This window comes from Sinohyriopsis cumingii, chromosome 2 (assembly GCF_028554795.1).
Source record: "Sinohyriopsis cumingii isolate HCF-2022 chromosome 2, ASM2855479v2, whole genome shotgun sequence".
Taxonomy (NCBI): domain Eukaryota; kingdom Metazoa; phylum Mollusca; class Bivalvia; order Unionida; family Unionidae; genus Sinohyriopsis; species Sinohyriopsis cumingii.
In genome coordinates, this window is record NC_142962.1 from 49,882,175 (window position 1) to 49,894,642 (window position 12,468).

At 32.9% G+C, this 12,468-nt stretch overlaps 1 protein-coding gene across 3 annotated transcripts in view; it reads left to right on the forward strand.

Annotated features, from left to right (window-relative positions):
* LOC149804814 (homeobox protein six1-like) overlaps nucleotides 1-11,864 on the forward strand; it is a 126,316-nt gene extending 114,452 nt beyond the window's left edge. For all 3 annotated transcript variants that reach the window (XM_089944894.1, XM_089944886.1, XM_089944882.1), the window contains one exon: nucleotides 6,751-11,864. In XM_089944894.1, the coding sequence (XP_089801020.1) occupies nucleotides 6,751-7,036 (286 nt within the window). In that variant the 3' untranslated portion in view covers nucleotides 7,037-11,864. The remainder of the gene's footprint in view (nucleotides 1-6,750) is intronic.
* Nucleotides 11,865-12,468: the final 604 nt, after the last annotated feature.

The window sequence follows — 12,468 nt, forward strand, 5'->3', positions numbered from 1 at the left end:
ATTGTACGGTGTTATCATAATTAAGTTCACGAACTTTGGGTCAAGGTACATATATTCTTTATTTACAGCTAAACATGTTCCAAGTAATCATGTATTTCATACAAGCTGCAATAGTGGAACTCTGTACAACATGGGCTGTGTTGATATGGCTTAATCATGCGACTAAGGAAGGTTAGGAATATGGTGTTGCGTGCTGTTCACAACTGGAGTTATAGAGACGTGGCGTAAATTTGGCCTTTTTCCATTTGGACTTATTTTTGGCTTTTATATTTCAAACATCAATTTACATTTTAGGAATTCAGTTTCCTCATTACATTATTTATTTGCCATTCTAATGGTTGTTCAAAACTGAGAAACATTGATCAACATGGAAATTAGCGCCTAATTCTCAGACCTTCTCAGATTTCAAGATGGAGGCTGCTGGCACTGATGCCAGGTTATACGTGTTGATATAGGGGCTGTATACATACTGTGTACATGTTGTAAGTCTCAGCATTAGCAGCAGCAGAAAATCCCGCATCTTTTCCGCTGACCATCTGGATATTTCAAAGCTGGCTTAGAGATGGAGAGATGTTGTTTTCTTTATAACTTATTGGAGAGAATAAATGGGATGATCTATTTATCTATGTTTATTTATTTTCAACTTCATTTGCCACATTGTAAATTATTTTTCCCAATTACTCAACACCTTTTATAAATAATATTCTACGTGGAGTAACATAATGCTTTAAATTGTTTGAATACAACTACACACTCAATTGGCCAAGAAAAACGTTATTATTTTTTGTATTCACTGTATCTCAACGAATATAATGTATAAAATGTATAATGAGAGAGAGAGAGAGAGCATATACATGCTTAATCAACTTTATCTGAAATTATCAAACAATGCCTTGAGGAACGTTTTGAAATCATAGTATGCAGTCTTGTCACAAAACACAACATAGTAACCTGTTTTGTTGATTTATAAATATGGATAACATTTCCGAACAGGGAAAAAGGTTATACATAAAGCATAAAACATTCGATCTTTTTAACTAAAGAAAGATATTTTAAAAATAAAATAACCCCCAAAAACGTTTGTAATTTTGAAAACAAGACGTTCATATTGTGATGCTTGTTCATTACATTAAGTGCTTTTCAATTTAGGCGAAATCCTTATCAAACCCCAGAGAAAACTTTAGGTTGGATAATTACCCATGAGAAAATCTCTTAAGAACCACAGTATTAAGTGTCTGTCATCTTAGACCACCCTAAGGGATTTCCTTGCAACTAGTTAATGTCCGCCACGGTTTCATTTCAAGTGGAGACTTTAGTCACTTGCCAGCATTAATCTTCACAAATAAGATTAAGTTAAGCCCTTTTAAGCAACTGCGGGCTTTCGCTTTTGTTTGTTACCTTATTCTTGTGAAAAACTGTTAATTAAAACCATCTCAATAAAAATACATTGTTTTATTTTTGTCATCGTTACAAAGAACCTCGTTTTAATTGATGAATGATGGTTTACACCCATGTTCAACGATGATGATGATGATAATAATATTAATAATAATAATAATAATGATAATAATAATAATAATAATAATAATAATAATTATTATTATTATTATTATTATTATTATTATTATAAAGTCAACATCAGCATATTGATGATGAGAAGAAGAAAGTGAAGAAAGCAATTTATATAATTTACATATACCTTACCAAGGCTATTAAAATCCCGCTTCTTAACTCTGACACTAAATATCCGTAACAAATTAAAGAAAAGAATGGAAATACAGCATAGACTTGTCAGGAAACAGGTGGTAAGTTTGAGTTAAATAGGTCAATAAAAATAGTAAAACGAAAACATTTCGTTTAATTTTGATTTTTTGTTTTAAGTATCTTGCTAAAAATCTGCCTTTCATCATGTTGGAAATAATAATAATAATAATCTCTCTCTCTCTCTCTCTCTCTCTCTCTCTCTCTCTCTCTCTCTCTCTCTATATATATATATATATATATATATATATATATATATATATATATATATATATATATATATATTCAAACAATTATTATTCCTACACTTTAAAAGAGGCATACTTAATTTATTTTAATGCGGAGAGAGAGAGAGAGAGAGAGAGAGAGTTTGTGCACAAATAGCGTCCATTTGTACCAGTAAGGTCTACGGAACAAACTACGGTAGGTTTTAATTTCCGTGCCAAAACTTAAACCGAAGCGTAGGTCGGTGCATGTTGTTCGTGACGAGGAATGTCTTACAACATGGGCCAAGAAGTGGAGTCGTCACTCCTAACTCATTAGACTAGCAGATTTATTTTGTGAGGGGAGCATGGTTTCTCGACCGACAATTATTCAACGCAAATCTCATTCACAGAGATTCTAATTTTTAATATACTGCGCTCTGGTTATGTATATTTTGCTTGCATTATTTATTTCTTTGTGTACTCATTTTCAGGTTATCGGAGTAATTGATTTACCAGCTCTTAAAAATGTACTTGTCACTTACTTTATTAGTTTATTTTACAATTTTTGAAAAATTAATAATGACTTGTTTGAGCCATCTTCGTTGACGACATCATTTTAGGGTTTTATTTGAATGGTAACATTTTAGTAGTAGTGGTGGTGGTGATTTGATCGGTGGTGGTTGTAGTGATGAGTCATACAAAACATACTTTGATTCAAGAATACGCACACACATGCACGCGCACAGATAAATAAATAAATAAATATCTACCGAGACAGAACCTCTCTTCTTTGATATTTGAAATGACAGGGGAAATATGGCAAAAAGTTGTAAACAATGCTTCGAAATCAGATAACAAAAATTCATATTTTGAAAAAAAAGTTTAAACACGCATGCCTATTTTGTGTTGGGCTGAGAATGGCAAACCTTTGTGAACAAATATAAGGTACATCGATTCAGCTAAATTCGTGTTATCCGTACTAAGAACCGAATTTGTTTGACATAATCCAGGCTAAATACAAAAGCCATGTAAGAACAGAAATTGCAATAATTTATTTACGGATAAAGTTGTGCGTGATATTGGTAGCAAAAGAAATATGTCATAAGGATGCTGTAACGGGATAATGAAAAAGTTATATTAATAAAATAATGATGACGATAATAATAATAATAATAATAATAATAATAATAATAATAATAATAATAATAATATTATTATTATTATTATTATTATTATTATTATTATTATTATTATTATTATCAATCATAATAATAATAATAATGTTCATGTAAAACCTGCAAGAGAATTTATATGGATAAATATTTAATTTATTATCGTAAAGATTTGCGTACGTGTCATAAACTTTTGCCTGAATGAAATATTAACAAGACCTACCTACCTAACTACCTATCTACCTACCTACCTTCCTTCCTTCCTTGCGGAATTCCCGCGGAAGCTTAATTTCGCACACGTTTGCTGTAGTGAGTTAATGCACGATCAAGGTAGGTAGTGTAAAATTATTTGTCCACTATGCACCATCGTCGCTAGTAAGCGCATCTGCTATCTGGTGGTTCACTAGCCAATTGTGGATAGTAGCCCTACGCCGACAAACACAGAAACACATCTCTACGTTAAGAATAGTAACACAATTATCAAACACCTACCCCATTACTTTGTTTATTTTCATGATTTGCTGAGCTCAAGCTAATATATGTCTTGATTGTAATTTAAAGTAAATACATTTTTTCATAAATGATGTGTTAACATGTATTTGTGAAAAACGGAAATTATCTCATGATTTTTGGGGCACTTCCGTTTTCAAATCTTAAGTTTTGAAAGTGCATAGTTTTGCACCTTGTCAGGCTCTTCAGACCTGGAGGTAAGTAAATCTTGCATGTAGTTCTCAATCCCATAATGCTTAGATAAAAGTGACCGGATTGGGGAGCACTCTGCAGTTTCATATTATGCTTAGGGTTAGATATTTAAACAAATAATAACTGATAAAGATAGTGTAATGAGACTAATTCAGGCTGAGTGTTCGAACACAAGGAGTAGCATTTTTGGTTAACTGTGTGCCTAGATCCTGTAAAATTTCCACAAGTACAATATCCAAATAAATTTCAGCAACATTACAAGAAAGTAACATAGAGTTATGTCAACATTCTCTCCATTGTGCATGTTGCAAAATGCAAACAAATTCAACTTACACCTGCCACTCTCTCGGAAATACGTAACATGCTGTCGAGACCAATCACATAATGCCTAAATAGAAGTGACTGGTCGTAATAAAAACCGGAACTAAACGACGTTTGATATTTGCCAGCAATGGATTATGTTCTCTTGATTCAAGATAGTGTATTAAGATGGAAGGTCCACTTGAGCTAAACGTCTCCAAATACAGTAATAACGTCCAGTAATTCTCTTTCTAGATCGGGTTTTCCTTGTCTTCGTCTTGTTTTTCTTTATTATGTCAAGAGTGTATGATATAACATTGTTTATGATTTGTCTCTTTATTACGTTGTGTTGATATTTTCATTACATAATTAGACACGAAATTGATTCATCTCATTTTTAAAAAAATGCAAAACTATTTTTTGCAATTCTATATCGTATCAAAAATAGGAACAGCTGATTTTTATATATGATCTGCAATGTGTAGGTCTTAGGTTGTTTATTTCGTAATTTATTTTTTGTAGACTTTTGAAGTAAGCATTTTTATATGATACAAACTATTTCGTCTTATTTTGTTTAATTTATCTTTCCATTCTGCCTTCCAGTAATTAACATTTAAAATGTTCTATAAAACTGCATAATGCGCACTTTTGTATCTTTTTGACTCTTAGAAATGAAAACTCTCATTTGCATCCTTTATATGGAATTCTGTCTCATTTCCATGAAAAGCAATCTACTCATTTGCATGATATCGCTTAATAAGTTGACGTGGTGTTTTGTTGTGTCAGTTATTTGTTATTAAAATAGGGTTGTATAGGGCATGTTCTAGGACGCTACAGTGTTCTAAAGCGTTGGCAAAAAAGTTAATGGAATGTAACGTATAGGTCAGGGTCAAATATTTCAGAATCATTCAAAGAGAAAAGAGGTTTGTGTATATCATTTCACCACGCACTGATTCTACATGTGTTTATGAACTGTATTTAAAGCTTGTAATAAACAATTTTCAAAATAAGTTGGAGTAACGAATTTGTACATAGAAACGTTTTTAGTATGATATTATTTAATTCTTCTTCTTCTTCTTCTTCTTCTTCTTATTATTATTATTATTATTATTATTATTATTATCATCATCATCATCATTATCATCATTATTATTTTTGTGATTATTATTGGTTTTATTACTCTGTTGTGTATATAAAATGGCCATTTAAAAAACGTGATTATCTATTCTTTTATTTCATTTATTTGAACAATTACATTTACTAATATAAACAACAGGCCTTCGAAATATTAGCTGTTTAATATCAGCGTGTCATCTGGTCAGATCTTTTGGAAGACTGATTGAGAATAAATAACGAAGTAAACATCTACTTTCCATTGATTATAGAATCCATTTTCATATTTAATTTGATTCAGTGTTAATTATATGATACTTTATTCTCATAATTACAGTCGTAGACAATTGGTAAAGCTTAGAGGTTAATAATTTTCAAAACGACTTATATAGACATTATCTCTTTTAGTTCAGAACTATTGTGGAAACTCTTGAATCCTTTTGAAACGCCATGCAAAATTTACCACCAAGACGTTCATTCATTCGTGAAGATCGCGTCTCTATCTTCACTGAGGACTTCGCAATATGGCGATGTTCTAATTATGCCATGTTTACATCAGAAACAGCAACTATTGTTTAGAATAATATAAATCGACAAATGTAAATTCTTCCATGTGGATACATTTTTGTGGGGGGTGGGGTAGCAGCCTGTCAGTTCAGCATGGGTTCAATAGAACATTACTGTCTTCAAAATTGGTTTTTAAGAACAGATTTATACTATACTGGAGTATGAAATTATAAGATTTGGTCCCAAAAGGAACTCCAATTTATGTTTTAAACACCATACAAGTGTCAAAAGAAAAAAGAATTCATACACGTCTTCCAAAGTGAACCAATTGAGGGCAAATCTCACCAGACTCTGTTATAAGAAAAGCCTTTTGTTAGCGTTACATTTATTATAACATTGGAATTTAAGTTCATTGTCATGCAAATGACCTCTTTGTTTATCACTCAACATCAAGCTTAGTTTGTATCGAAGAAAGAACGTGCAAACACAGACAATAATTGGATTGGTTCTTTATCTTCAGTTTATTTCGTTAAGTTTTATCTTTGGCTGATACCATGTGAATAACCAAACCAAAAGCAGTTCGCTTTTGCATTGTTTAAAATCGGTCGTGACTTTCTTGAAGCAAACTAATAATAAGGATGGAAAATGTTGCATATTTAAAATCCAGAAATGGCAATTCAATATAAATTCTCATTTGAGACGAATCTTGAGGTGAATGTGGATGTCTTACGCCATACGCACACATTACAGAGAAGGAAAAAAAAAACACCGATTATCAGATACCTTGGTCACCATTAAGTACAATACGACACAACACACTTGTCGGCATGTGTCTGAACGTGTTGTTGAATTGACTGATAAACATAGATGAATAAAACCCAGATTCATATATTGTCGTCATGTTGTAATGCGTATCTCGTTAATACATTTTAACATTATTACCCATTTGTGCCTTGAATAATGCAGTGAGGTACTTGTATCAATTTCAGAGGTGAAGGCAATACAGGAATACCGGGGTCCCATAACCCTAATTCACCTGATAGTGACTCCAAAGATGATCTAAGCGACGAAGCAATGAATGGACAAATAAAAAGGGAACCGGATGTCAGTTCTCCACAAGAGTACACGGATCTACAAAAGGCAGTGTCGTCGGGAATTATGTTGTCCAATATGGGCTCTATGACTAGCAATCACGGAAATAGTCCCATTATCTCGTCGGTAAATAACGGGACGCAAGACATGGGGCATATGCTCAGCGAATTTCAGACTTTATGAGATCACTAGCGACAGATTCTGAATGAAGTTTCTTCACTTTTACCAAAGAAAACAAAATACATGCTAGACATGTTGAATGTATTGAAATAATTTGTTGGCTTCTCATTGTGTTTGCCCAACTAACTGTGTCTGCGATCGGGACTTATTTGAAAAGTACACGGACGTAAAAGAAGTGCTTCATTTTGTCATGTACGTAATTATGAAGTCCTTATGTTGGGATTTGGACCCTAGATGAGATTTCAATATTATCAATAGCTTTTGTGCCATATTTATGCGAATCACGTCCTCCAATTCCAAATTGACATTATGCTACATGTGCAATTGAGCAATAATTTCTGTCTGACCGGCAGCAGGATATTCATGTGCGTGGTGGTGTTTATTCATTCGACGAAGAACCGGAAGTGTTGGATATAGATATAAATAGTTCCCGAGATAATGATAACATTTTGATAATTTTATTCTCTAATCTAGTTTGTTTTTTGCTAAACAACATTTTATTATGCATTCTGTGAATTTCATGCTCACCTATTTTGCAGGCGATATCAAGTTATTTTCAATTATTCTTTATGACATACAATACTCCTTCATTACCTAACTTTCGATAGGTGAAGTAACAGAGGAACTTTAATTTAACCCCATCTTCGTAGGTATCTACAAAAATCAAAGCGTACCGAGAATAAATTTGTATATGTGAGGTGGGAGTGGGAGTGCGTAACAAACATTTAGTCTTGAATTTAGATGATAATCCATTGAATGTGATGCAAGTTGTATCAAAAGTCTCCATGCTATATATCTTGTTACAGGGTGTATTGATATTAGTGACTTTCCTAAGTTGCAAACTTCGATCATGTGATTTTATAAATTTTCTTTTGCAGTAGTAAAATTTCAATTTGCACACACGATACAAATAGATCATGAGGAATTGTCAGTTTTGATAAAAAAAATTCTCTTCCATGTTAAATATCGTTATATCTTATCTATGACAGTATCTTAAATCCTTTATTGGCTACAATGAATTTCAGAAGCAACAATCAAAATCCTGTAAATCCTGTCAAAACTAAGAAGAATGAATCACATTATGTTCGATAGCCTATCATTTTTCACAAACATGCTGTATATATATATATATATATATATATATATATATATATATATATATATATATATATATATATATATACATGCAGACTGTTTGAATTCAACTACAAAATCATTAGCACTGTCCAAAATGTTTTGTTTTTCTCAGAATTGTTGAGTTAATGTGTTAATGACCATATGGTCTGTCTATTCTGTTACCTTGGTGACATCATGAGCATCATCTCTTAAACGGAAATTCTCAGAAAACGGTACACCCTGGCTATGAAATTTTCAACATTACAGTCATGAAATGAACTCCAAGGTGTTCAAAATGCAGTCAAGATAGTACTTTGGATGCAGAAGCTAGTATTAACTTCAAGATTTTTTGCGAGGAAATGTATTTATTGTTATGTGGCTTATTGTAAATTATTGAAAGACCTGCTTTCAAAATGTTACCTAAATTAAATTACAAGCATCTTTCGTTCTAATGAAAAATATATGTTGTCACTGATATGCTACCTGGTAGTCTTTTTGTTGAAGAACAAAAACATGAACGCAAGATTTACCACTCCACCCCACCCCACTTATGAACAGTATTTGTGAAATACAGTCATCATGTTTGTTGTACCACATTGCTTTTCGTTGCTTTTTACGAGGTTAACGTCAGGGTTAGTCTTTGACAACCTGACCATTGAAATTTCTTTTAGACTATATCGTTAAACTTGAGCTACGTTTTTCACAATTTATTGCTTTGTGTCTATTAACTGTGTATTATGTGGGGGAAATTTTGTTCGCAACAGATTTCATTGTTGTAGCGCTAGATCTGAAGTAACACGATACCGCTACAGCTGGCCTCGAGATAGCGCACATTATCGGCAACGCCAACTTTGTTGAAAGTAAATGTCCAAACTCGCTAGAGGCTTGTTTATGCTGGTTAACCGGCTACCTTCATTGCCCATGGGAACGTACAAAATTGTAGATTATGTGAGTTGACAAATAGTGTTTCCACATGAATATTGAATCCTTAATGACTGCAATAATAGTTTTATAATATCCCTATTTTCTAATGAAATATTTTTCAAGCTTGTGTTTTAATACGATTAGAGAGCAAAAGAGACATTGCTGCACATTTAGCTGTCAATCTTGTTTTTTGTAAATTAAAGCACAATGTGACTCACATGAGAATGCGCAAGAAACACTTAATATCTTTACTGCATATTGTATCAGTTTAGTACAAAGCGCCATAAGAAACCATAAAGTTGGCACGAAAGAGGACCAGTAAAGGAGGGTGGGGTGGGATATAAAGGGTGAGAAACAAAATATGATCCATCCATTCTGTTTACATTCGCCAAATCGAAGGAAAAAATACGAATTTATAGTTCTTTGGTGAAATTCATCACCTTGTAATCCATCTTAAATAATTTTGATAGTTCTATTGCTTTATGTTTATTGGCTAAAGTGCAAAATCCTCAGCCCGGATCAACTACTGTGGTGTGTCACTGGGGATGTGACGCTACTCTACTTGCCTTCATGTGTTGCAGCGCTGTGAAACAAAATCAAACCAAACCAAACCTACAACGAAAGGTCAATTTTCTCAGAAACTAAACACAAATGCTCCAAAAGACATATGATCATTAATTTTGTGAAACTTATGATAATTATATTTTGTAAAACTGTCTTTATAAATATCTTTTCTTTTGTTTGGGCAAATCGCCGTATTACTAAAATGAATAGGAGCAGATTTGTTTCCAAACAAGACTAAGATTTTATAAATTTTTGTCTTCATTCTTTATATTTGTCTTTGTTCAAATGATGGTCATTTTGGGATATGGAAAAAATTTCAATCGATTTTGAAGAATACTTACATCCGGCGAGAGACATTGAAGCCATTGTTAAATGTTGAAACTGCTCCGTGTAACAAACATCGTACTGTTTTGTTTTAACTGTAGCAATTTAACAATCAATTTATATAACGTTAAATAAACTTTATTAGTAATTGAAGTATAACGTACTAGTATCGAATATTTATTTCTTCCATTTCTGAATGATATTGCAAGAATTCCAGTCTATAACAGATTTTTTAATCTTTCAAACGATCGGAGCCTTCTAAAGAAGTTAATGACCTATCAATGGTTATGAGACAGATCTTAAAATGATAAAATGGCAATGAATATTGGACCAAAGACAGCTAAGACCATGCGAGAATATGGTTTAACTCGAACATAATATCAGTGCCATCAAGATTTCTCTTGCAGGTGAGGATGGTGTTTCCCGCACATGCAGAAAAAATGAGGTTTGCCAGTTTCATCTTCAAAATGTAAAAGGTTTTCTTACATCTAACATTCAAATTTGTGGAAGCATGCATGCGTTCAAATGAGAAAAAAAAGCAATCTAGGGAAGGTGGCCAGTGATCCTTACTGGCGATGACATCAGAGCCTAGTGATTGATATGGGTTAGAATCTAGAAAAAACCTGTAGAACCAAAAAGGTTTGTAAGCTTTGCAGCTGGTACAAACGGCCTCTTGCAAGTATGACGTATTAGTATCGAATGTTCCTGTCTCTCAGTTGTTGAATGACATTGCAAGAATTCCAATAGTTCCACCACACACGATTTTCTGCACGTCCATACCTTCTTTCTTGCTTTCTTTCCATTGGTTATACAAGTTAGCAGAACCGTTTCATTCGGTGTCGTTGTCAGCAGTGTAACCCAAACTTTGAGTACAGGATCTTCAAAGATTTTTGTTTACTGAAAATGCTCGCATGCTTGAGAGGTGGGAAGAACTTCACACTTTTTTTATAGTTACAGTGCAAAGTGAATGTGCTTGGAGAAAATAGGAATAGCGGTTATTACACGTGTGCTCTGTTTGAAGAAATGTTTGATTGCGCCATTGTTTCTTAGGTCTGGTTTTCTCGGATAGTTCCTAGTTTACTGAAGCAGATTGAGTACAAGGGTCTGAAGGCCATAAAAGACAGAATTACTTATGGCAATGTAGAGCAATAGCGTCCTTTCTGTTTTCTTCTTGTGCCACCAACTTTATCTTGCCATTGGTTGAAATATACTACATGTTATTCCCATAACGTTCAATCTATCCCTGAATACATTATTATTATTTTTTTTGGGGGGGGGGAGTGGAGGGGTCTTGTTTCAATTTGAGAATGTCCAGAAGAATTATATTATTATACCAATTTAATCTATACAACAGATTATCCAGAGTTTGGTCGTTACAACTGTACGGGTTAGTTCGCATCTATCACCCTAGTTGTAATGAATTTATTCTTTGCTTTCATAAGTAAGGTGAATTTGAATCTCCATATATATATATATATATATATATATATATATATATATATATATATATATATATATATATATATATATATATATATATATGTGGGTGTGTGTGGGTGTGTTCTTAATTTGGTAATAATGGTGTAAGGGCGGGCCTATTGATACAATAGGACATTGACCTAATTTACCAACAAATGGTCACTTGCAGAAAACATGTGCCATCCCTCGTTTATATATGTCTTCATATGTACCACGTATAAATTATTTTTTTTTGTTGTTGTTGGAATTCATATAGCGATAAATCCATGAAAAAGAAGTATCTGATATTTCTTGATTTACAACCTTGTCGTGAATCCCTATATAAGATCAAAGCTGAACATTGTCCTTTGATTATATAATTCCACTTTCTTTTGGCAAAGTGGTACTGTTTATGATATTGATACAATAAATTTATGCCAACGTATACTTTGCTTGGATATTTTTTGTATTTTGATTTCTCTCTCTCTCTCTCTCTCTCTCTCTCTCTCTCTTCTGGACTTCAATAAATAGATCTAAATGTGTTTTCATACCAACTCGTACATTGTCAACACAACTTCATCGATTCCACCCATCCGTCCGTCCATCCATCCATCCATCCATCCATCCATCGATGCGTACTTGTATATATGCATACATATGATACCTAACTACATATATGCACAGCTGGCTCCTGGTTTAAGTATCGTTTGTTGTATATTGATTGCGGATTTGCACGATGTATTGTACAAATTCGATCCAATTATATCGGAGTCTGTTAATGTAACTCCCCTTGGATACTTGTAAAAAAGACCGAAGCAGATTAGGCTGGCTTTATATGAAACTTGATATTATTCAATACACCCAATGGCATATAATAAAGAATACAGCATGCATTTTCACATCAATTACACTTTTTTTTTGCTATTGTGAATTTAAACATTAGGCTACATCAATTTGTTAATTTGGTGATTATGCTACATTGATAAATAATTAATATAAAATACAAAAGTTCATGTCATCTGAAAAGCTTAATATTTCTCAATATTTCT